The sequence below is a fragment of the Athalia rosae genome, chromosome 8 (genome assembly GCF_917208135.1).
Source record: "Athalia rosae chromosome 8, iyAthRosa1.1, whole genome shotgun sequence".
Classification (NCBI taxonomy): Eukaryota; Metazoa; Arthropoda; class Insecta; order Hymenoptera; family Athaliidae; genus Athalia; species Athalia rosae.
Genome location: NC_064033.1, coordinates 5800580 through 5826459, shown reverse-complemented (window position 1 = coordinate 5826459; position 25880 = coordinate 5800580). Strand labels below are relative to the sequence as shown.

At 37.3% G+C, this 25880-nt stretch overlaps 2 protein-coding genes and 2 long non-coding RNA genes across 12 annotated transcripts; 2 read left to right on the top strand and 2 right to left on the bottom strand.

Annotated features, from left to right (window-relative positions):
* Nucleotides 1-148: 148 nt before the first annotated feature.
* LOC105686602 (prominin-like protein) lies at nt 149-19054 on the bottom strand. Of its 5 annotated transcripts, none has more exons than XM_012401565.3 (17): nt 18611-19054; nt 9618-9885; nt 9184-9536; nt 8980-9101; nt 8850-8873; nt 8547-8555; nt 7937-8217; nt 7706-7855; nt 7421-7636; nt 6771-7326; nt 6528-6686; nt 6258-6379; nt 5607-5657; nt 4536-4697; nt 4144-4238; nt 2897-3010; nt 149-2791 (listed from the first exon to the last, which is right to left on the bottom strand). In XM_012401565.3, exons 1-17 carry the CDS (start codon nt 18915-18917, stop codon nt 2772-2774), a joined length of 3009 nt encoding a protein of 1002 aa, XP_012256988.2. In that variant the 5' UTR covers nt 18918-19054; the 3' UTR covers nt 149-2771. The 5 variants fall into 5 exon arrangements, with proteins under 5 accessions (XP_012256988.2, XP_012256995.2, XP_012256989.2 ...); XM_012401572.3 differs by lacking the exon at nt 18611-19054 and adding an exon at nt 9959-10361; XM_012401566.3 differs by lacking the exon at nt 8547-8555.
* On the top strand, nt 10571-23646 carry LOC105686287. 4 transcript variants are annotated; one of them, XR_007279742.1, is made up of 9 exons: nt 10571-10811; nt 10928-11015; nt 11109-11210; nt 11310-11663; nt 11739-12306; nt 12765-14828; nt 14912-15006; nt 22985-23227; nt 23393-23646. It is a non-coding gene; the product is annotated as an uncharacterized LOC105686287 (long non-coding RNA). The 4 variants fall into 4 exon arrangements; XR_007279741.1 differs by having other exon boundaries at nt 11292-11663; XR_007279740.1 differs by having other exon boundaries at nt 11109-11663.
* On the top strand, nt 18911-20547 carry LOC125501994. Its single transcript, XR_007279746.1, has 2 exons — nt 18911-19553; nt 20459-20547. It is a non-coding gene; the product is annotated as an uncharacterized LOC125501994 (long non-coding RNA).
* Nucleotides 23647-23939: 293 nt separating the features above from the next.
* Nucleotides 23940-25279, bottom strand: LOC125501990. 2 transcript variants are annotated; one of them, XM_048659326.1, is made up of 3 exons: nt 25039-25279; nt 24667-24943; nt 23940-24552 (listed from the first exon to the last, which is right to left on the bottom strand). In XM_048659326.1, the coding sequence occupies exons 1-3, from the start codon at nt 25164-25166 to the stop codon at nt 24526-24528; spliced, it is 432 nt and encodes a 143-aa protein (XP_048515283.1). In that variant the 5' UTR covers nt 25167-25279; the 3' UTR covers nt 23940-24525. The 2 variants fall into 2 exon arrangements, with proteins under 2 accessions (XP_048515283.1, XP_048515282.1); XM_048659325.1 differs by having other exon boundaries at nt 23956-24569; nt 25039-25270.
* Between the last annotated feature and the right edge of the window lie 601 nt (nt 25280-25880).

Here is a 25880-nt window from a genome sequence, read left to right as displayed (position 1 = left end):
TTCTTTCTTTTTTTTTATACAATCAATTTTAACAAACACAATAGGTAAATTTGAGGAGAGAGAAGAAGAAGAAAAAAAAAACTTTGCTACACACCAACGACATACATATTACATCATCGTTTAACGTAATATTATTGTTGTTATTAGCGTTATTATTATTGTTGTTTGGTAAAGTCATTTTTTTTATTTTTGATTTCAATTTAATTTTCTGAACGAGTGTTGTTTTTTTTTTTTCATTTTTTATTACTCGTCAATCTGAAATAGGTGATGAAACCTACCCAAATGATTTTAGGCAGCCAAAAAAAGTTATTGAAAGATGAAAAAAAAAACAACGCATTCTTTGATAAAATTTTTTTGAGCAATTACCGAAATATTTGAAATTCAATGATTTGATTGTACAAGTTTGAAAATTTTCAATATTTCCTCGTTGGTAGACAAGGAGAAAGAAAAAAAAAGGGATGTTTTACACTAATGTTTTATGATTATTTTGATCGACAGCAATTACCGAACCACTTTCTTGTTTTTATACAGATTGTTTTTTTCTACTCTTGTTCATCGTGTAATTTTTTTTTTTTTTTTCTAATTCTTTCAATCATCCATAATTGATAAAATTTCTTAATGTAATTATTACACTCTGTCCGTATTTTAAAAAACCCACATTACATCATCATCATCATTATCATCATCATCATCATCTCAGTCGTGTACGCATACATACAATATGATTATTATTATTATTATTATTATTATCATTATTATTATTCATATTTATCATCGTTATTACTATTACTATTGTTATTATTATTATTATTATTATTACTTGAAAAGTTTTTCTTTTATTTTAATCTACGATGAAATTATGTTTGAATCAGCTATGCGGTATACATTTCTATGTAATATTAATATATGTTTTTTTAAAAGTTCCTCGTCAAAAGGTTTACGAATTTTGTGCTTTTTTCATTCATTAATCAGAGAATCTCGTCAATTGTTATTTATTTTTTTTTTTCTTCTAATTTTCTTTTCATCTAAAATTCCATGGGCGGCATATTCATTATTATTATTATTTCGTTCTCTGTTTTTTGGGTTTTTTTTGCAGAAAGAAAAAAACGCGAGGAACAATCTCACTAAACTTGGAAAACCCAACGAATTTTATTTTATTTATTTTTATTCTTTTTATGTCTCTCTCTCTAATTACCTTCTTGTTTTTTACTTTTTCGTTCCTTCTTTCGGTTTGTTACACAATATATATGTATATGTACGACACTTTTAAGAAATACACATAAGTGAAAGGACCTGCTGAATAATCTGCCCAAAGATTTTATCGACTTATTCAGTCTAAAACTTTTGAAATATTTTGACACGACGCCCTAACATTGTACATTTGTTTATTTTATGACAGAAAATTTGAGCTTTTACTATAATGTATATTATATTCATACGGTTGAGTTTTACAACCAGTTTTATACAGGTAAAAGTGAAATTTTTTCAATTACTATTTTTAATGTATCATTTTTTAGAATAATTACTATTATTATTATATTTTTTTTCATTCTTTTTCTTTTGTTTTTTTTTTTATACACAAATACATAGAAGATGACCTAGCCGATGATGTAAAAATGATCTTTGAATTCCTTAACAATCAAGTCATAGAATGGTAAAAAGTCTACTTATACAATATACCTATATAGAGTATTTATTTATAATAACCGATCTTATTTCTTGAAAAATTAATATTTCTAACACCGAGGGAACGCAAATGAATAGAAAAATTAATTTTATTTAATGTAAAATTTTTTTAATACAATGCCTCTTTTCTTTCCCTTTCAACGGCGATAGAAAATCTTACGTTTCAAGGTATAAGATCGAGCGAGACAATTTGAATTATCTGAAAATATAATTCAGATCGTACAAATTATATACAAAATTGTTTGGCATATTAATATGGCTTTTGTCCGACGGTGAAAAAACGATGAAAAAGTCTAATGAAATATTAACGAAAATAAAAAAACAAATGAATAACATATTGCAATAGGTTTTTTCTTTCTTTTTTTTTGTTTAATTTATAGTTCTCAGATAAATGCTCATCTCATGATCAAGGTAATGATTTAAATATCGAATGATCGACTTTTGTAAATCTGTTGCAATAGGAACTGAATGGAAATTATATATACTATATTTATTTTTTTTTTTAAATTTAACAAACAAATTATTTATCACGAAGCGATACAGAAAAAAAAAAAGAGAAGAAGAAGATCGCTACCATTGTTTTCTCACATATATTTCCTTAAAATGCATCATTTTTTTTTTTTTTTTTGTTTTCTAAGCCCTTATAATACAATTAATATCGCACCTCATTTGTAAGCAATACTTTTCCGGTTTTTAGGTAACAAGAAAATCAATAAGAAAAAACAAAAAAGAAGAAAGAACCAACAAAAGCGTAATACTTTTTCTCAGCACTTGAAAATTAATAAAAACTTTTCATTAATTGTATAAATAATAGTACTGCTTACAAATCACCTTAAAACATTCTATTAGTATAAATCTTGGTCTTTGAATTTGGTGTTATTATTGTTCGTGGCATGAGTAAGTTTTGTTTTTTGTTCTTTTTTTGTTCGATATTTTGTTGCTTTTGTTTTATTTTTAACCCCGATGTTAGACGTAGTCCCGTTTATTCTTTGATTTATCCTTCTGTCTCAGGGTTCTTTTGTAGCTTCTCGTTAAACTGTGCGTCGCCGCACTGCTCAGTGCTGCCTTTGTACATGCCACGGCACCTATTTCCTAATTTCTGTCCCTGAAAGTTATTCATTCATTTTTTGGTTATTTTTGCTGGAACGGTGGAAATGGCAGTGTTAGATTTTATTCCAAGGTCTTTATCTCCTCATAAATTGAAAATTACCCAGGTCCAGGGTAGTAGTAGGGAGGAGGTCGCTCATATTCGGTGCTGAGGGGTGGGGCTGCTGCAGCCGCCGGTTGGTATCTAGGAGGTCCCCCATTTGGGAAATCCCAATTTCTAAAAGCAGAAAAATAAAAAAGGATTGTTCCATTGCTGTGTGATTGAATAACGAATGATATCGAATACAGGATACAAAACTTGTCATTGTTCTGTCGTCTTCGTATGAGCTGATTTACAGATATGTATGACACATAATTTAAGCATGACATTGAACTGATGTGATTGATATACAGTGATGTTTGTAAGACTATTTTTTATTTTTTTCTGTTTCTTTCGTTTGTAAGAAATCTTTGCTTGCGATGCAAAAAAAACGAGTGACAGCAGATGAACATATTTGAAAGTGTCCTTTAAATCGGACGGTGAAATATCAGTTCATCGATCGATAAACATTTGAATATCAGAATGTCTCGAAAATCATCAATTGGCATAAAATCGAAAGTAGTCTTAACGACTTACGTGTGGAGGCGTTTTGATAGACGTGAGAGGCCTCCCCTCAAGGTTCCCACTCACCTGGAAATAACCAGGACAACAATGTGACGAACCGCTACACGAAATTATTATTTTTTTATTCATTTTTATCTTTTTTTTTTTGTCTTTACCAATGGAACAATTAGATAACTCAAAAGAAATACAGATTACGTTTCACAGAACAGAAAATAATAATACCTGATGAGTGGGAACCCTGTTTTTTAAAAGTAAAATTTTAAATAGAGAAAACTTAACATAATTATATTACGACGGACTCTGTATTGTAAAATAGTTTTCTCAAAGAGATGAGACATCCAAAAGGAGAGTTGAAAATAAACGATGATAATTAATTCAATAATTAACAATAGCAGTAACGATGTGTGCATGCATCGATGAGATTGGATGTATCAAATATGGAGCATCGCTGACAAAATATCTTGGAAAAATTAATTACACGCCAAACCAACGCAAGCTCTTTAATTTGACATTAGCATTTTCATTCATGACTGACGAGGAGTTGAAGACTGTGAGTGCAATTCAAGTTTATTAGATAAAGAATCAATGCTCAGGCCAATTTTAGTATCCGACAATGAGCAGAAGGCAAATTCTCCATATTTGAGAATGTAATACCGATAAATATTCAAATGGGATACTGAAATTTCTAATATAAAGATCGTCAAAATAATGAATGCGGTAGTATTAATAACATAATGAAAACTTACCCTGAATATTATCAGAGATTGAATAAATTTGTGGTCTTTGTAGCATTGGATGGTAGAAATTTAAATTACTGTAAAGCTTGTGTGGTAAGACGGAACTAATAGGAAATAAAATAATTTACATTACGTCACAGTTGAAGTTTTTTTGTTTTTTTTGTTTTTTCATTTGACCAATGATTTTAATAGTTCTCCAGAATGAATAATTATATCTAAGCATTCTGAAAAACTAATGGCTTTTTTTATTTTCTTTTTTTTTTTACTTTTACTTTTGTGGAGCGAGCTTATGAATCTACTGCGTTATTATCTAAATTTCTTCTAGCTTATATTTCAAATTTTTCAACTTGCCGTAATAGGTATATCGATATGATTACAATGAATAACTTTTTTCAACTTACTTGGGCGCAAGATCTGAATATCTTGAATCATGATTAGAAGAACTTTGATGAGCGTCGGAGATCCTCTCCCGTTCGTTATATCCTACCGCAGGGCCATCGTAACTTTCAGCGTAGGCTGCAGGGTGATGTCTGCTATGAGCACCATGTTTCTTATCATGAACGCTGTAACCGAATGGAGAATCACTGATAATAAGAGAACTTTTTTTCTAACTTAAATTATTAAAACCATGCGATTTTTACAGTGCTCCTCGATTTTACGTAACCGCCCTTAATCTTACAGTGCTAATTTAATTGGTATCGACCATCCCAAATCATTTTACTTCGCATTAAATTACTCTACTCGAGATATGAAGTTAGTGAGGCAACATTTGATTTTTATTTTTCCAAACTCACGTCATCGCTTGGCATACAGCTAATTCCTAAGACTTACAATTAGCTTTTTTTGGACCATCGGCTATACCAAAATAGAGGCAAGTCGTTCACAGGGTGTAAATGTCAAATTCAAATCTCATCTAATCATTGATTCTCTGCATGTAATAGCGTCAAGAACTTTTATTCAACGTTCGATAACAATTGAATACAATAAATTCCATAGGTGCGATAATTACATAGGTAGCGTAAAAACTAAGCATGCAAATATTTTACGGGCAGGAAAAAAAAAAATACAAACAATTCAAATGTGAAAATAATAACTGAACAACTACAACGTGAATTTGATATCATTTCTTTGTTTTTTTTTTTTGCTTTTTTTTCTTTTTCTACAAATGTACAATTAAAATTACAAACAAAAATAATGATAAAAAATACATTACGATACAAACAAGTGGTTTAACGGTATACACAGCCAGAAGTTTTTTTCTATCGTGCGAAAAAAAAATAATAATAAATTGTATCATACAAAATAAGAATTTGTACAGTTCAGCGTAATCCTGCAACTGGTCGAAATAAATATTATTTTAATAAAATAAAAAAAATGTCAAACACTTCAAGGTCAACACCAGATCTATACCTATACTAACACTGATCATGCTAGATCCCATGCTACTGATTGTTTTTGGAAAAAATACTTACTGGGCAAGGGGTATGTTATCCCTGTCAGCGTACGCGTCATACAAATATTCGCTGGAACGAGCGTGTTAGCAGTTAAATTCCAACAACCATTCCAGACATTAGAAAACTACTTAATGAACTACAAAACTGAGTCAATTGTACGTATATCTATTGTGTATTGAATCACTGACTCAGAGAACATACACATTTATGTCGTATTGTGAATAATCGATAAATAATAATAATGAGAAGAATGATAATAACCAAATTAGGTTAAGGCAGTTTGTCGTTAGTTGCTAAAAAACTTAAAATTTAATTTGAGGTGTTAGGATGATAATCAGGTAAAGTGAGATCTGTATCAGAAAAGAAAACTGGTAATTGGAAGGCAAAAGAAAACGTGTAAAAATATGTTCGAGGGGGCGGAATGATGATCGATTATTTTTGAATATTTAATTGTCGGTGTCGAGTAATTTGAATATTGAAAATCTTCAAAGTTAAAGCTTTCGACAAATCTTTCTAGAACTAATTTGAGATATTCCCAGTTAGTTGAAAAACTCTATGCGGATATAAATTGAAAGACACCCCAAACAAACATACAATTACAATAATCATCTCCACTAGATAAAACCACTATCGGCTCACGAGCAATAGTGGTAATAAATTTGTACTCACGATTCAACCAACGGGCCTGGATATGGATCAGACTTCTGGTAGAGCGCGCTGAGCTTGACGCAGAGTACTATGGTTGGAATGAACAAAATTAAGCACCAACCAACGCTTGCCCAAAATCCGTTCTGGGAACAAAAGAAGTTCAACGTAAGTACCAGAAATGAAAGTATCGCCACCGTATACTACTGGCTTGGCATACCTTCCCGAGAACAAATGAGAGCCAGCAGAATACTTGACGATCAAATGTTTAATAATTTAGTACAAATATCTTACGAATGGGTCCAAGATTTTGTTGCACGAAGCGACAAGCGTTGCATTATACGCTTGGGATAGCGGTCCGCATTTACCAACTCTGTCAATCCCACTAGCAGTCACGTAATCCATAAAATCATCCACTTGGTGAAGTATGGCTTCTCCGAATTTCACTGCAAGCTGTAAAGAGGTCGGTTAATTTCCAGGGCTCTTAAAATTTGATCAACTTTCATGTACCGCTATCGAAAAGTGATCGGCACTCACATCCTTGACGTATTGCGGGCCATCTTTGTTCAAGAACTGTTGCGCAACGGTTACTTCGTTGACCAGATCATGTATCGCATCCGCCATCGAACTGTGGTTGAACTTTATGTGCTCTTGCAACGTCAAAGCATTCTCGCTGAGCTGTCTGCTGTAGAACGTCATTGGCGTGACTAAAACTTTGTGAGAATCTTCCAAGGCGAGTGCGTTCTGCTCTAGACTGGCTTGCACTTCCTCCTGTCCTTCCGGTAATTTGTCCGATACATCTCTCAACTTGTTCGCAAGATGTTGTACATTTATGTTAGTGATATTGTACTCCAATAGTTCGGTGTACTGGTAGAAAGCTATATCGCTTAGACCGCTCTGAGCCAGATCAGAGAGTTTGGACTTGGCACTCTCGCTGAGAATAACTACACCGGGGGAGAGGTTAATCTTCTTGCGCAGTTGTTGTATGGTGTTATTGATGTCGTAGCGTTCGGCGTAATTGCGAAGGTTGTTTAAATCGAACAAATTTTCCAATTTCAATACTTTGTATAGAGTTTCATTCGCATGGCACGATCTGTGAACAAAAGTAAATCGATAATCGTCGGTCAAATTGCTGGGCGCTGATCTCGATAGTCGTGCGATAAAAAACAAACGAAGAAAGAACTCACGTGACGATGTAACTCATGTTGATATCGACGTTTGGATTGTTAGGGTATAGTTTAGATCTTATTTGAAGAAACTCGTCGACCAAATTGAACATTCTATTGTCATTCGGATTTTTGAGCGGCTCGCAAATTCCGCGCTGGACCACAACCCCTGTGACCATGTGAGCCACAGTCACGATCATCAAAATACTCGTAAGTAGAAAAATAATCCACACAGCCCTGGAAATGAATCGGTATCAATGGCTCGTGTCCGAACAAGAGTGAAAATAGAGGTAAGAATAAACTCACATCATCAAGAAGCGCGCGCCAGCACCTTTGTTGCAACAATCATCTCCATAGCCGTCGGGTCGTTTTCCACAAACCCCGCAGAGGAGGCCAAACGTCAAACAAATCAACACCGTCAATAATATAGCTGATATTCCAAGTCCGACGTAGTACCTTTAACCAGAATAGCATTAGCGATTGTCGGGGGAAAAATTCTATCGTTCAAATAAGAATGAGCAATTTGAACAGGCTTACCGATACGGTGAATACTGGTTGATATGTGTAGCCACATAATCGACTTGTGGAATATTCAAACTAATTTTATCAAGCAAAGATGTAATGTTGTTAGAAACGCCGGACAAAGAGTCGCCAGCTCTTCTTATGCTGGCGCTGACCACTGGAATCGTCTGATTAACGGCGTGTTGAATATCTTTTTGAATTTTCATAAACGATTCCTTTCCCTGGCTGACTTCCGATACGATATTGTCTTCCATTAACAGAGTGATGTTTCGAAGAGCGTGCGTAACGTCAGGCAACTATAATAGTCGAATAAGTGAATTAAAAATCATGTAAGTTGACGATCCCTCGTAGAACTATTCTTAAGAATAGATGAAGTGAATGTTTTACAAAAAGAAGTTGTTCGGAAAAGTGAATTGTCATTGAGAAACTTCTTAGTGTACAACACATTGGACACCTAGATATTCATGTTGATTTTTTAGTCTTTAAATAACCATGGTGCGAAATGAGAACAAAAAAACGAATCATACATACATTGTTACGTAGTAAATGAGAATATGAATAAATAAAGAAAAAAGATATCAAAGTTACCGAAGTGAGGAGGGTACATGCTACGCTTACGACTTACAGACTGAAGCTTTTTTTTTTTTGGCGGGCATGGAATGAAACAAATTTTATACAATAATTTCATAGATATATAATATACATATATATATATGTAAAATACCATATTCCTTGATCATTACAAAGAAAGAAAAAAAAATTCAATAAACTGAGTAACTAAATCCACTGTAACAAATAATAACTGTTCTACTTAATATCAGGTCAAAAGCAATTCTAATAGAAAAATATCAACTACTTGGATAAAAAAGGAGAAAAAAAAAACAAAAAACGAATACAAAAATAGATAAGGATCGTCAACTTCTCATACCTTTGGGAAGTATCTATCCAAGTACTGCGTGTAAATTAATGTTACAAATGATCGGTTAGTTATCAAAGTAGAAACACCTGTTAGTTGGTTAAAGCTGATGTTAAAAATATGACAGCAGAATTTAACTTGCCTTGTCAAAATTAACTTGCACAGACATTTGGTTAACGTCATATTCCTGTAAGACCTGCTTGCAGTATCGGGTGGTGCAATCATTCAAGGTACGGAGTAAATTTTTCTTCACGTTTCTCACAGCTGTAATTGGATTTGCAATAGCATATTTAGTATCAATAACTGACAAGAATGATTAATGGGAGAATGACGGTACAACGCTTACCAAAATCTAATTTTGTAGCGTTCTCTCTTAATCCTTGAGTAATCCTTTTGATATTGTTTAAATCGTGTCGAATAGCACCGAGTCCGGATACAATGTTGTTCAAAGTAGTCAGAGAAACTGCGTTGGAATATTCAGCTAGTTGTTCGGTAACTATTTTTCCACAAGCTTGTAGAATATTATTTAACGTAACTTCAAGTTCGTTGTAATTTTGTTCGAGTAAATTATTTATTTCTTTTTTTGTTACACCTAAATATAATCTAACGTCATTCAAGTTAGTTTTTATATTAATTGGCAGCTCGTCGGTACCATCCTGCATATATTGGTTCGTTACAAATGCACATACCACGCCAAATCTGAAACAGGAATTGAGAGATTAGAGGAGATTGAAACTTAATTTCTCACATTGGTAGACGATCCAAATTCGTTGCACTTACAGTAAAATAGTGGCCACGCCGATCAAAACTATGCTCAGCATAATCTTTCTACAATGATCGTGCTTTTTGTCAAACGGTTGACTCCTGGCTCCACAGTGTCCGGCGCAACGACAACAACAAAAAAATAGTCCAACGCAAGGCAAGATAGCGGCTAACAAAAGTCCAGTTATCGCAAGACCAGCTACTCCACCGTAATGTGTGACAATTATTTTCCACTCTTTTACGGGATCCGCAAATTTAGGTTGACCATCTTCGAGCGTTATCATTCCTGGAAAACCAAAAATCAAACACAAGTTGTTAGAATTTTATTTTTTACTATTATTATTTTCAATCATTTTTACCTCACAAAAATGGAACAATGCAGAGTACGAAAATAGGTCAACTGGATCGATGTTCCAATTTCATTTTCGTTTTATTGGAGCGACCTACAATAGTACTGAATTTCAACTTTTCTTCTACTTTGATAACTGATTTTTCCATTTTTTGTTTTTTTTTCTTCAAGCTTTTTTTTTTCAAATTTGAGTATTTTTCAAATTTTGGAATTGAAATAACGAGATATTTTTCATGAATAGAAGATTTGTTAGAGATTAAAATCGAAAATAATTCAGGGAAATGTGTAAAATAAAAAAATGAAGTATCCCAAAAATTGTTAAGTAAAAATTAAAACCGAGAAAAAAAACGGATGCGCGAACGATTAGCCGGACGATTATAATAATCTGGATATAATCGAAGTGCATAAAGGTGTGAATAATAAAATGCTAATAATACGGATTAGCATAACCTGTCGGCAACAGCGAAACTTTGAGGTCAGTGACTTTGAAAAATCGATCGAGACGCGTATGACATGTAACTAGATTCGTGCAAGTAACAGCGAGAGAGCGCTTTCAGCGACTCCGGTGCGTTACAAGTAGTAACTCTGAAGTAACTCATGATTCCCATGTATCACAGAGTAAAAAACATCGCACGATAAACCGCGTCGTCATTTTCAATACAAAATTGTGCGCTTCTTGCGATTTCAGGTGCGACGTCCCCAGGGAATCCAAAATACCGTGGAAAAAGGGGGTTCAAACCCAAGAAGGAACGGAATAAAGAAGACTCGCTTGCGTTTAATCCACATTTACAAAGATTTTATTCATAATTCTCGACGAAGTCAATAGAGTTTTGAATTACCTGAAACCTGCTTCGGATTATTAGGTATAAGTTTCACATCGATTTTCATTATTTCAAATAAGTACGCTTCGACGTATAGAGTTACAATTGTCGGGTTTAGAATTTCAGCGTTATCTTTATTATCATTATTATTATTATAGTCCGGCAACGAAGTCCGAGGAAACGAAGCGGGAGGAAAATACAAGTTGCCAAGAAAATAAAATCTTCAAGGAAACGCGACCGTCACCCGTATGATCTGATTATTTTTTTCAATGAAAAACGAATAAGCTACAAAATAATTATGATCGAACGGAATTGTTAACGCGTGATTCGTGTTTCTAGGCGAACTTCGACTAGGAAAATTGGAGCGAAAGATTTTCCATTTGGTATGGGTGAGCGTACCGCACATCCGGCAGCGGGAGCTTTCGTTTTATCGATAGAGAAGTATTATTTTATTATAGGGGGATAAAATCGATCGCATTGTAACAGAAATGGGCATAATATGAGCGGAAAAGACTCTGACAGGACTCTTAATCGTTTTAGGGGGCATCCTGCTCTTTCCAACGTCGAACCTATAGGTAAATATGGAGACAAAAAGTCGTCGTCAATTATGCGGGACAGAGAAGTGGAAAATGAAGAGAAAAGGGAACGAAAATTGATAGGAATAGACGGAGGAATGGAAATGGGACGTACATTGATATTGTAAAACCTGAGAGTATTTTATTGTTGAGAAGCTGAATAGAATATCACAACGTGGACCTATAATAGTGGCCAGAGCTGCACATCCGTAGAAGAAGAAGAACGGACGCAATTTATAACCCGTAAAATAGATTTTTCTATCTCCTTTCGGATACGATCCACACGAAACTTACATCTACATATACATATGTCGTAACGGTTAGAATTCGCTTCCGAAATATGTAACGAAAAATTTACAACTACGGATAAGTATTCTGGTTTATCCCCATTCAGGTTTTCGTTACTTCCGAGGCCACCCGGTGCACCGCAGCTTTGTAAAAATAAAGCTAGTTCCCTCGAAGGACGCGATTCTCTGGTCCTTATTTTAAAATACTTTTGCGACTCGGAGACCGGAAGCAGCGTATGACCACACATCTCATTATTCCAGGGAAAAAATTCTTATCGCCATGGTCGAGTTTCTTTTACTTTACTCAAAAAATTATTTCATCTCATCTCACTCTCCAGTCGTTTGCTTTCTTCGTCTCACCGTTTATTGTGGTTAAACTAAAAAGTCAAGTTTCAGAGCTCGTTATTATTATTTTTTCTCCTCTTTTTCCAGATAAAATTTCTTCCTGCGGGTTCCGCAGCTGTGCGACTGCAGACTGCGTAAAGCGAATGAAATTTTGTGGCAGATTCCCGCATGACGTATCGTGTTCTTTACTTCCGTTCCTTTGTTTGCTCCAAACACGTGGAGGATAATAAAATAGAAAAGAGAAAGAAAAAAGATCGGTGGAAAGAAGTATATGCACATATTGGCTGTATACTTCCGATTACTTCCCACCTCAGATATGCTTCAAACTTGGTAAAAATTTTGTTTATGGCTCCCTGAGTAATGTCTATAGGTTTTTTTTTTTTGTGCGGCAATTGAAAAAAAATTTAACAAAATTTTTTAGCCCTATTTTTTGGCTATTTTCTATTCATTAACATATAGCCATTGTTTTTAGGTAAATTTTTTGGCTATTTTCTAGTGATCAACATTTAGCTGTTTTTTTAGGCCTATTTTTTGGCTATTTTCTATTTGTTAACATATAGCTATTGTTTTTAGGTCAATTTCTTGGCTATTTTCTAGTGATCAACATTTAGCTGTTTTTTTAGGCCTATTTTTTGGCTATTTTATAGTTATTAACAGTTGGCTAGTTTTTTAGCCCTATTTTTTGGCTATTTTCTATTCATTAACATGAAGCCATTGTTTTTAGGTCAATTTTTTGGCTATTTTCTATCAAACAATCAAACAATACAAACAAATTTTCCAACTCTTAGCGAAAAAAGACTCGAGGCTGAAAAATAGGAATTCGGAGGTCTGGAGGAGAAAAGGAGGAAATGAAAGGGAAGAATTTGGGCAAGGTCGCTCCGATGGCGGTGCGACTGAACATCGATTGTTAACGAGTCAAGGATTTTCTCGCCGTACACATAGTTACGCCATGGAAAGTCATTGCCACCGGAGTTTCGTAGTTTGATCGGCGTCACGCGTCGCCGAATACCCCCGCCCCGCCCCCGCCCCCGCCCCCGCCTGGGTGTAATTGGATTTTTATCGTTATTGCGAAAATCGTTAGTCCGCTGATTTTCAAGGTCAAATATACCCGCGTTCGCTCCGCAACGCCAGCGGACAACAGGTGACGCGCGATGTCCCCCGCGTGTACTCACAAAGCGATTCTGATTCTGTGAGTCATGGAAAACCTAACGGTACGCAGGTCTGTGCGCGTTTGAAAAAAGAAATTGGAGAGAAAAAAAAAGAAATTGAATTAAAAAACGCCGTCCCATCGCCGGTGCTCGTGTTATCGTTGAAATTATTGTTATCGCGTTAGCGTGGAGACGAGTGACGTTAGCTAGAGATGGAAATCATAATCGCGCCCGGATCACGTGGGACGCGGTCTTCGACATTTTTTAATTTCTTTATATTTCCTACAGCCAGCTCCTACGGACACGCGGCTCGCTCTCGTGAGTTTCTTCAACTCCCTCGTCATATTTATACATATGTATACATATGTATGTGTATACCACATGGAAACGCATCGTTTTAATTCCCTTTCGAGATCCTCTTACCGCATCCATTTTATGAAACGCGATTACGTTGATATATTTCAACGAATAATATAATGGTCGTTCTTCACCGCTGGTTATTTGGAGGGATAAAAATTCCCGACTAATTTTCTTACTTTCTTTCTCTCTTCTGTTTCATCTTTCTTGTCCCGGTTATCTGTGGGGTATTCCATGCCAAATCGACCACTTTTCAAACCGACCCCTTTAGATTTAACTGACAATGAAAGTTTTCTGTTCTTTTCTACCCTTTGCAAGAAAAAGAAATTGTCAAATTTTCTAAAATAAAAAGAAAACATTTTGTTTTCATTTTCGTAAACTCTATTTCTACCATAAAATAAATCTTATTCAACTATTTTATGATAGAAATAAAGTTTACAAAAAAAAAAAAACACATTTGACAATTTTTTTTTCAATTAAATTAAAAAAAAATATTAAAAAAAAATCGGCCCACTCCGGGATGAGTGGGATAGTTGTCAAATTGATTGAAGTTTTTTTTTAGAAAAAAAAAAAACTTCTAAACTGTGGCAAACTTTGAAAAAATAACGATTTTGCTCAAGAAAAAAAAAGATTATTTTATAGAATTGATCATAATTAATTGTTTTCTGTGTATTTTTCCGAAAATTTCATTCAAAAACCAAAATAACCAAACGACAATTTCTAAAAAAGTTACGGCTATTTTAAAATGAAAAAAGCGATCGTTCAGAAAAATTCATAACTTCTTTTGGGTTAGATAAAAAGAATTCTCGAAAATTCTCAAAAATGTCTTTGAAAGGGTAGAAAAGAACAGAAAAGTTTCAGCTGAATCTGAAGGGGTCTGGTTGAAAAGTGGTCGATTTGGCGTGGAATACCCCCTATGTACTCGTGTGCACGTAGACGGCGTACGTGACGTATTTTACGTTGCTTAGTGTAACAAAGTCGGAGGGACGCGTGTGTAGCGCGAATTTACCGTATAGTTAATTCGTTGAACCGAAAAGCGGATATGCCATCGCGGGGAGTTAATCACCGGTTATAGTTACACGTCGTCGTTGACGGCTGCCTCTGCTTCTCCTCTACCGATCGAGGTGACGCCGTTCGCGGTCCGGTATCTAGGTTAGGGTGCCCGTCGTACACTCTACGGGTGTGACAACCCGATCGTCGTCCGCGTCAAAAACCTTCGACGACCATGAAAATTGTCGCGACGACGTTTCCGGCTAAAAACGGAAGCTAAAAACCGACCAACTCCATCGACTCTTATCTCGCTTCTTTTGACCGTAATTACACAACGACGATATGATGCATATGGCGGTAAGTGAGCGCGACGTGGTGGTTGGACTGATTTTCCAGTAGATGAAAAATTTCTCAAACAATTTATTTGCGTTCCTCCACAGGATTTGGGGTAGGCGAGCGGGAGGAGAGGAAGGTAGAGGAAAAAACTGATTGTGAGGGAGATGAAAGGGAAAGAGGAGAAAAAGCGTGAAAAACCGTGTGAGTATAGTATAGGGTATATGAAATACCATCGGTATATAAACGTGACGAGATAAGGAACAACGAGCGAGCGTTTTAATATCCTAATGTCGATTAAAACGCGCTTCGAGACAATCCGACTTGTTGTCCAAAGGAGTACATACATACATATTGTATGTATGTATGTATACCTATATGTATACTGGTGTACATAGATCTATACACGTATGTTGTACATACAATGTCATATCTGTACATAACGACATGGTGCAGCTGTACGTACGTAACGCCGTGTGCTTGCAGTCGATAAAGGGAAGGGAAAAAGGCAGGAGAAGACAAAAACAACAAAAAAAAAAATTAAAAAATTAAAAAACTGTTACCGTATATAAGGGGAGAGAAAAGATAAAGAACTGACAATATACGTCGTACATACTTCACTTCGTACGGATTGTAACATACGTTATGAGACACGTTTTTTTTTCATGGTTTTCTCGGTTTTTGTCTTCGCTTCAAAGATTTCTCGTTGTACACGACTGCACAGAAAATACCAACGATTTTATACCGGCGAAATGCCGCACCGCTCCCTGGAGAGAAAATAATATTCCCTTTTCCAACAATCGCGAAGAAATATTGAAAAAAAATAAAGAAAACTGACCAGATCGAACGATGATAATGATCATAACGACGCGGTGAGAAAAATTCGATACTTCTCTACCACCTCCTTATCGTTCCGAACAAAATAGTCGAGGAGACAATCAGAAGTCTATGGATTCGGTAATCTTTGTACACACACAGAGAGAGAGAGAGAGAGAGAGGGAGAGAGAGAGAGAGAGAAAAATGAAGAAAAGAGCATGTTTGTTTTTTTTTCCTCACTCAATGGAGATGAGAGAAAAATAAAAACACGTAAAATCAAAACACATTTGAATTAATGGAGACGAGGCGTAAGGAAAATATCGGCGAGTTTTTAGCTATGTAGTATCAAAAATTGAATAGATATAAAAAAAAAAAAAAAAAAAGTGAAACGTGACGAATTAAAAAAAAAAAAAAAGGTACGTATATACAACAAAAACCGGGGGAATCTTATCTCTGTTTATTTTGATGATACGCGGTTTGATTGCCGCCTGCATCGGAATTCGGAGTTCACGACTGCCATATTGATAAACGATAACGTAATTCGCTATGAATCATATTTGCCCCATTGTGTATACATATACATACGTATAGGCCTGAGTAATCGCGTATTGTTATTGTTATTATTATTATTCGGTTTACGCGTCACAAGGAAATCGTCGGATTTTATAAGATGCGTATAAGTATAACGCGTAACGTCCAGCGATAATTCGAATATCGCTAGATCGGCATTTGTGCGTTCCACTTTTTTAACCGACACACATACATATTATATGCGTATAAATGATAACAACGCGACGGAGACGCGTAACGCGTTACGCAGGAATTTGGAAAAAAAAAAAAATTATATATGTATCCAGATACTCTAGCGCCAAAATGGACGGGAAGAATCACGAATTAGACGACATCCGGTGGTCGCGATTCTAGAAACAATATCAATATTACAGAATAATCGAGTGAACGCGCGAGATGAAAAAAGAAAACACACACCTGCGATAAATAATTAACATCGCGCGTATACGTGTGTATGTATGTATGTATGTATGTATGTGTAACGCGATTAACCGTTAGACCGTAACCGTTAAACATATGTGCGTCGCGTATACCGCGTTCCCGTATACGTACAAAATTTTTCAACTTCCTCGCTCGTTTTTGCCCTCCTTCCTACAATTCCCACCCGCATTTTCGAAATCTCTACCACAATCCGCGCTTTCCGCCTTTGGTCGCGGATTTTTCTTTTTTTTTTTTTTTTGTGTGTTTTTTGTCGCCTCAAAACCGGCAGCATATCTGCACTCCAAGGACTATCGTATACGTACGTACGAACGCGACGTTCTCTTTAATCTGTTTGGGAACGAGCGAATTTAATCGTTCGACGTTAATTAGGTTATTGCGACGATGATTATCTACATCGTCAGAGAGTTTCGTGGAAACGGAAAATTTCCTTCAATTTTCCCGATATATTTTCTCAACCTATGCGGAAAAACTAGTATCCTTGGCCGCGAAACGGACGATGATGGACATACGCTGATTATTTTTCTCTCTCTCTCTCTCTCATTTTCATTTTCATTTTTATTTACATTTTCATTTTCATGGCTATTTTGGTTCACTTTGCGTTATCTAAGTTTCCTTTCGAGTTTTTTTGTGACCTATTTACTTTGGTTTGTATCTATGCGATTAATTTTTGTTGCCTTCTTGTTATTTTTTGCTATTTCTTAACTCTTCAGTTTTTAGTTAGTTTCAAGTTGATGGCGTCGTCTAATGTATTACTGGCCCTGGTCATTATAGGGTTTTGCCCTTTGATCAGATAAATTTTCTTCTCTCTCTCTCTCTCTCTCTATCTTCTATACTATCTTTTGATACTCATAATGTAGATCTTTGTAATGCATTGCGGCTCCTTGTTTTCTTTTTTTTTTTTTGTTTTTGTCTAATATTGCCACAGACATAACTAAAATTCTATTCTACTCTATTCTCTTTTTTGGTTCTTTGTACGAAAGAAGGAGGTCGTATAAGGTGTTTTTTTGGTCGCTTCTCGTTTCTAACGCGATCTCCACAGCTGCAGGGGCCGGAGACTCGGCTTTGCTTTTTTTTTTTTTTTTTTCTGGTCCATTCGTCGAGGAGAGAAGGTGACGTAAAAAAAGCGACGGTCAGGTTTTTACCGTTGCGTTACGGAGGGGGATGTGCATTTTTATCCCCCTCCGCGTGGTGTCCGCGGATCCCTGAGATGAAGAAGGAGAAGACGAAGAAGAAGAAGAAGAAGAAGAGCAGGAGGAGATGGCGGATCCCAATGGAGGAGGAAGAAAAGAGCGAGAGGACGTGAGAAAACGACGAATGAACGGAGAGGAGAGGGACCTCCGATAAAACGAGGCGACTACACAGCTGGGAATTCGGTTTTTCATTTTTCTCCCTTTTTTAGTATCCAGATGCGTTCGCTCCGCCGCTTCCCCCCCCGACAACCCTCCTCGCTGTTTCTATGGCGTTTAAAATCAATACGCGAACAGGTTGCAGCGGACGGAACGGTCGGACGAAAAGGGAGAGAGACGAAAATAGAAAAGCCACGAGGGACGAACGCGAACGCGAACGCAAACGCAACGCAAAAAAAAAAAAAAACACGAAAAATCGAAGGAAATCGCGCCCTCCATTTTATTCCCTATTCCATTCTATTTTATTTTCCCCAATGCGGATGACCGACACGGCGGATTCCCGTAGCGTTCGTTGCGGCCCGCGGGCGCAAAATCGTAAAAATATTTTGACAGCTATCTGTTTACCAACAGAAGCCCCGGCCATTTTTTCAATATTCGCCCTTCGGAGCGCGTTGCAGGGCGTAACCGACGCGAGTTTCGTAGATAGACCTTCGCGTTCCCGCGGATAGGATCTGATCGAGGTTTTTTCTTCGTTTTTGGTTAATTAACGTTCGGAATGGAGGCGGAGGCGGGGGCCCCAAATCGTTGGAAGTGCGGCGGGGGATGATGTGCCGCCTTTTTCGCTTCACTCACCCTCGGGGTAGGCCTGTTTATCCTGAATGAAATCGATGAAGAGATTGGTGACGTTGTAGAGCTGTCCCATTCCCTTTGGATTGAATTCGGTGGAGGCTCCGTAGGGAATTCCGGTGGTGTCTATCACCGAGTAATTGACCGACTCGGATGCCATTATTCGGCTCAATTGGCGGTCCAGATTTTCGTTTATAACGCGCATTTTCGTGGTAAAACTCTCCGGCTGATCGGCGGCGCACCGCGTCCTCCCCGGTGACAAGGCAAGGGTTAAAAACCCCGCTAACGCTAACACTGCACCGAAAGAAGCCATTTCGACGACGCTCCTTTTGCTAGTCTCGACGAGATTTATTTTTCACCGCGGGTTTTTCTTTCTTTCTCTCTTTCGATATCAACGTTATTTACGACCAGCGCCCGAGACGCGCCGCGAGCGACTGACGAATTTTACGTTTCCACCGCCGCCGGTGTTCCACTCCACTTCTATCCGCTGTACATACATGTATGTATACATGTGTATATACCCGACCAGATCGTTTCGGGAGAAGGGAACGATCGGAAACGGACCGTTCTGCCTCACGAGATCCTCAACTTGCGCGCATACTTTACGATCCTCCGAAGAATTATTATTTATTTTGGATTTTCGCCTTCCGGACGTCGTTCGAAAAATTGAAACGGATCCGAGGGGAGGTCCTCCGCCGCGCGGCCGGACCTCGGGTAAATCTTCCTTTCCTTTTTTATTGTTATTTATTTATTTATTTTTTTTTTTTTATGGCCTATTTCTCCTCCTTCGTTCTATTTTCTCTCAAGTTTCCCTAGGGGCCTACCGAACGACCTACTCTGCCAATTTTTTTATCGATGAAATAATTAAGGCTACGCGAGAATGAAAATCTTGACCTCGCTCAAACTGGTTTGCGATTATCGAAATTTTTACGTCATTCTCGCACCGCAGGTATTTACCTAATTAATTACCGTACTTGGGTTTTAGTATGCGTCACAAATTTCGCCAACGATTCTTCTTGATTTTGCTTTAATTCTGAATCATCGTGATTTCAATACTATTTTTCGAAGCTGCTTTTTTTGGTTTATTTTTTTTTTCTTTTGCTCGGTCGGCTGCTGGGAGTTTTTATAACGAATACTGTATCGACTTCCGATACTGCAGCCCCCGTATTTTTTTCATTATTGGAAAATCATAACGTAAACCTGTACACGTGCACGAATTCGCTGCATTCTTCTATCGTCTATGTAGTACAATTATTGCGAAATATTTTCATTATTTTTTCCTCTCCTTTGGTCTTCTTTTAATGCACATCAATCGTGAGGTTTTTTCGATAACGCTTTCGGTAGTCTGAAATTCCTTTTCCTAAATTCCCTGCTTGTGTGTTTTATAGTATGTAAAGTACAAATAATGACAGATCCGAGTGAATGTTTCGCGTTTTTATTTTCTTTTTTTATTAGCGGATCATTCGACGTTCGAAAAAACCCTACGAACATGTAAGATCGGTGTAAACGCTGTAACGTTACTGTAAATTGTGCATTTCATCTGGTTTTTCTCTGGAACTCTATGGAGTTGAAAATTATCCCCCCACGTTGCAGCGTATAAATATATGAGTCACATGGAAACTGAACTACTGCAGAGCAGCATCTGAAAATAGTTGTGTAGTTGATGAGTGTACTCGGGTTTCAGGTCAACTTAAATTAGTACGAAAGAAGAAGGGGCGGAAGGAGTAGAAGTAAAAAAAAGTAGAAATTCACTTCGCATTTCTCTCACTCTGTTCTCACACACTTTATTGTCGCAGATGTGCATGAAATATGTATGGAGAATATGTGAATGCTGTAAAATTATTTGGCTTCCAGGTTCGGTTAACTTGTTCTAAGGTGTGTCGATACTCCCTCGTCGCTACGAATCCTGAATATCCAGCCCAGAAGAATGATTATCGCAGAAATCTAATGAGACAAGAATCAACTTCTTCGTTCATAGGTTTCCACAATTTCCCATCGACTCACCTCTCTTTATCTCGATAGCTTGGAGAAAAATATCCGTATCTTCACATGTCTTCTAAAGTGCTCCTGCAGAGGATACGATGAGGAGAATTAATGTCGAACGAACGAGGTCCACGTATTGGACGGACTTCTGTCAGTTGGGTGAACTGGAGATATTGATACCCACTTGAACTCCAATCCTGCGCTCTATTCGTCTGTTTTAATTGAATTTTCTAGCGTTCTATGGAAAAACATCCTTCAGGAGACTACGATAACCTTCACGAGTCTGCCTGTGTTCCTCACGTTGTCCCTCGTCATCCTCCTTTGCAGCTTCCAGGAGTCGATCGACGTTCTAAAGCAGAGCTGATCGAGTGAATCGAAGCACTTGTAAAAGAGGAAAAGAGCGTAACGATAATGGATCAAGTGTACCTAGGATAATTCCTCTGTAAAAAAGTGAATGTGTCAACGGAATCAGCAGAACCGGACACGCCATAATCGAAGATAAACTCCATGGCCGTGGTGTATTGTCGAGGGGCAAGAGCTCAACCTAAGAAGCTTACAAAACTTATTTCGGTCTTCAGTCTTCGAGGTCGATTCATTGTTGAAATTATGTTCAGAAAGGATCCAGGGATCTGGTGTTATCGATGAGTAACAAAGTCGGTTTGCATCAAGTATGAATGGCGTAGTTGATTTACCCATATTTATCCGTACTTAGATTGACAGCACAAAAAAACGTGCAAGATATCTAACCTTGAATTAATTCTCAGTCGTTGTGGAATTTTGTGATCAGATTCTTGTTTCCAAAATGAAAAATACAAAGATCTACTGTCATGTCAACATTCTTTATTCTTTTCCCTGTGCTTCCTGAGTATTTTTGAATTCATTGATAGATTTTTAATCAATCACTGGATCATCCGTATCTCCTGCTAGCGCCTTATAAATCCTGATAAATAGTGGAAGAGTATTTCGAAACCTTGGATCTATTTCGAAATTTTTTCTGAGTTTTTCCAATAATTTCTAATTTATTTTCCAATCGTCGCATTTTCCAGAATACCTATAGGCGCCTTACGACGTGCAACCAAAATTACATCACCCCAAATTTATTCCAAATTTTTTTCGGATTTTTGAAATTATTTTTCATTTGTGCCGCCCCTGGGTGGGTGCGGGCCCATAAAATTAATTGTACGGCCCTATTTTTTAAGTCCCGCCTATTTTTCCTAAACCCCGCCCACCGCAAGTACAGCTAGCGCCATGTGGCGGATTTTTGGTGAACTAAAATTCCAGGTTTCTTGCCCCTTGACGTCAGGCAATGTGTTGCGTGAAAGAGATGTATTAGGGGTCAATAGTTTTCCGGTTTCAATTGAATAAGGGTCAAAACTTTTGCTTTTTTCGCCCGAGAAACTGGTCAATACTTTTCAGGTTTCGCTTCGAAGAGGGTCAAAACTTTCGCGTTTTTTTGCTCGGAAGGGTGGTCAATACTTTTCAGGGTTCGCTTCAAGGAGGGTCAAAACTTTCGCGTTTTTCTAGGGGTTAGTTCACCAAAAATCCGCCACATGGCGCTAGCTGTACTCACGGTGGGCGGAGCTGCGAGAAAGTGAGGTCAATACTTTTTCGGCTCTGCTCGACGAAGGGTCAAAACTTTTGCGTTTGTCTGGGGGTTAGTTCACCAAAAATCCGCCACATGGCGCTAGCTGTACCCCCGGTAGGTAGAGCTTAAAGAAAATGGCGGCGCCCAGAGAAATGGGCGGAAAATTTGAATAATTAATTACAAAATTGGAAAAAATCAGGAAAAATTAGAAAAAATCAGGTAATATTAGGAAAAATCAGGAAAAAATAGAGAAAATGAAAAACAAATTGAAAATAAATCTGTGATGCTGTAAATTGAAAAAAAATTGTGAAAATTCGAAGAGAATCTGTATACTGTGAGTGTGAGGTTATATTGAATCACCTCAATAATACTGGGCGCTCGTAGGAGTTGTTGGAGATCTAGTAAGCATCAAAAATCAATAAAGAAATTGAATGTAATTCAGGATGCACAGGAGAAGAAATAAAGAGGATGACAAGGTAGTGATTCTTTGTATTTTGATCTTGGAAGCAGAATCTGATCACAGAATCCGATGACGACTGAAAACTAATTTGAGGTGAGATATTTCGCATATTCAGCATCGAAGTGATTAAATGTCAACGCTATCATGCGTCAACGGTGTTCACTTCCTGCCCACATCGTTTCACATTTGTAGTTTGATCACCTTTTTGTTTATCACGTTCGCAAACATTTGCGACATCGATGCTTTTTGCAAATTAGTTTTGTGGCCCTTATTATCTAGATTATTTCTATCCTTCTAGTCCTTCCAGATTCCTTTGTGCTGTCAATTCGACCACGAATACATATTTCTTCAGGTGTCAGCACGTGTCTACCAAGAGAGGAATTACCACAAAGCACAGCGAACATGGGGTGAATCAACTATGCCATTCAAACATGATACAAACTGACTTTGTCACTCATTAGAAGAACTAGATCTCTGAACCCCTCTGAAGATAATTTAAATAACAATACGCTGGGATGATGGAGTTGGTCTTTGGCGTGTCCGGTTCTGCTGATTCTGTTGATGTATTTATTCTTCAAGGGAGTAATTGTCGTAGGTAAAGTTGATCCATTGTCGATATGTTGTAACCATACTTATACTTGCTAAATTGGCTTTGCTTTAGAACGTCGATCGCCCCTGACATTTTGATGATAACTCATCACTCAATAACTCTACAATTTAGTTGTATCCCATTTATTAACTTTTTTCTCTTCTATTACAGGTGGGAAATTGGCAGCTCCAGAGAATCTCTTTCCTGCATTGAGGAATCAAGACTCATCGGTGCATCTGTATGATTGTTCATTAGTGCACCGAATAAAAATCCATATATTATTCATAATGTAGATATAGATCATGTATATACTTTCTAAATTAATTTAAATTGTCATCAGATAAGAAACCTCTATGAATTTTCATTGTAACACATTTGCTGTGAAAGAATAGTTTTCTATCCGAATAAATCCATATTATTCCTAATGATGTGTTAAAATTTATTAACAATCCATCACCGAAGAGCCCTTTAGAAGTTATAGTCTAATTAACGTTGAATGCAACTAAGTAATGTCTCCATCATAAGTTGTAGGAGTAGGATTGAATAAACAGGATTGAAGGCATGCATATGATGAGGCACCAGGTCTCGGACTACCTCCTCGGGTTTCATGTTCTCCTGACACAAATATCTACTTTTGGGCAAACTTTTCATTTTCAGAGCCGGTATTCTAGAGCTCTGCATTACCACTTCCTCTTTGAGTGAAAGCATGATTGAATACACACGCATGCATACATACATTCATATATTTAGTCCTGCAAGCAATCAGTCGCTCTTTCCATCATACTAGGATATTAGTGGATTTGGTGTGTAGGGGTTTGATTGATAGCAATTCAACAATCGTGTATTTAAAGTAGTCAAATATATTGATGAATCAAAGGTAAAAGATACATGTTCGGACATCGTAATTCATGGTAATACATATTATGGATTCATTCTCACAGATATATTCATCGCTTCTCAATCACAATATCACACGGAATAGCATACACAATGCTTCAATTCTGAGTCAAATTAGAAAAATAGTTTGATCGTTACAAAGAAATTATGAACACAGTACGATCCAACGTATATGTATAATAACTGAATTAGAGCAATTATCCACTCCGAACGTATGATGATTGGCTTTGTCGCATCTTTCCCAGCTCCTAACAGGCGACTGAGGACGTGCAAGCCAAGTTACACACAGAATTTGGTTGATCATCCACCGCTCAGGACTTTGCGAATCAAGTCTTCGAGTTAAAGGAGAGGCGATTATTCTTCCTCCAGTACAACCTCATCACTGTAGTCTGCTTCTCCGAGTTGGGCTACGATCGTTTGATTTGAGCATCCCTCTATACGAAATAAGACACTGAAATCAAAATAGAGCCCACATCCCTCTCATTTTAATATTATGAACCTAGTTATCCTCGCAGAGTCTAATCAACAGACAAACATCTTTCTCGTACCTTGGATCTGACGCAGTAAGATTCTCCTTGCCTCGATTGATCCTTTGGATCCTCTTTGCTCAGGTGTCTAGACTGGTCGTGCTTCAGTGTTTGCCTAAGCCTCGACGTCCCTGTTCTAAGAGACCCAGTCCATGGTCTAAACACTGTGTACCGGTAGCATCTGGTACGAGTTCTGTTTGATTCGTGTCTTTCAAGCGCAGAATAAAATCTCCTTGGTCTGCCTGAGCAAATGGATAGTTGTACAGAGCTGTACTGAGTCGTCCGAGGTGCGGGCAACCTAAAAACGGCATCGGAGTGCAAAGAATCAAATTAGTGAGAAGAAAATCAAGATCCTCATCTCTCGACTCGCAAGTAAATATTTTCTAAGCTCACCAGTTGGACTCGAAGCAAACCTCTTGGAAAACGTTTTGAGATTCAAGGAGGAGAGTGAAGTACGCTGCACTCTGTGCATGTTGCCGAATGACACGCGTCAAAGATGATAAATTACCTGCAACCGTCATCTGCGCGTGGAGCCACGCACGTCGAGGTGAACGAGAGAGACCATCAAGATGCACTATTCCAGAATTGTTCCCCAATTTTTCCTTGTTCTTCCGTTTTTCTAATTAATCTGTCAATTACCGCATCTTCCTCTGGCCATGAATGCTCTATATGACATGCAAATGTAGTTACACTATCCCAGATTTATTTCCAAGTTTTTTCTAATTTTTCCTAATTTTTCCTGATTCTTTGTAATTTTTTCCGATTTTTTCTGATGTTTCAAATAATTATTCAAATTTTCCGCCCATTTTTATGGGTCCCGCCATTTTCTTTAAGCTCCGCCCACCGGGGGTACAGCTAGCGCCATGTGGCGGATTTTTGGTGAACTAAAATTCCAAGTTTCTTGCCCCTTGACGTCAGGCAATGTGTTGCGTGAGAGAGATGTATTGCGTGGTCAATAGTTTTCCGGTTTCAGTTGGAGAATGGTCAAAACTTTTGCTTTTTTCGCCCGAGAAAATAGTCAATACTTTTCCGGGTTCGCTTGAAGGAGGGTCAAAACTTTCGCGTTTTTTCACCCGAGAAAATGGCCAATACTTTTCCGGGTTCGCTTGGAGGAGGGTCAAAACTTTTGCTTTTTTCCGCCTGAGAAACTGGCCAATACTTTTCCGGGATCGCCTGAAGGGGGTCAAAACTTTTGCATTTTTTGAGGGGTTAGTTCACAAAAAATCCGCCACATG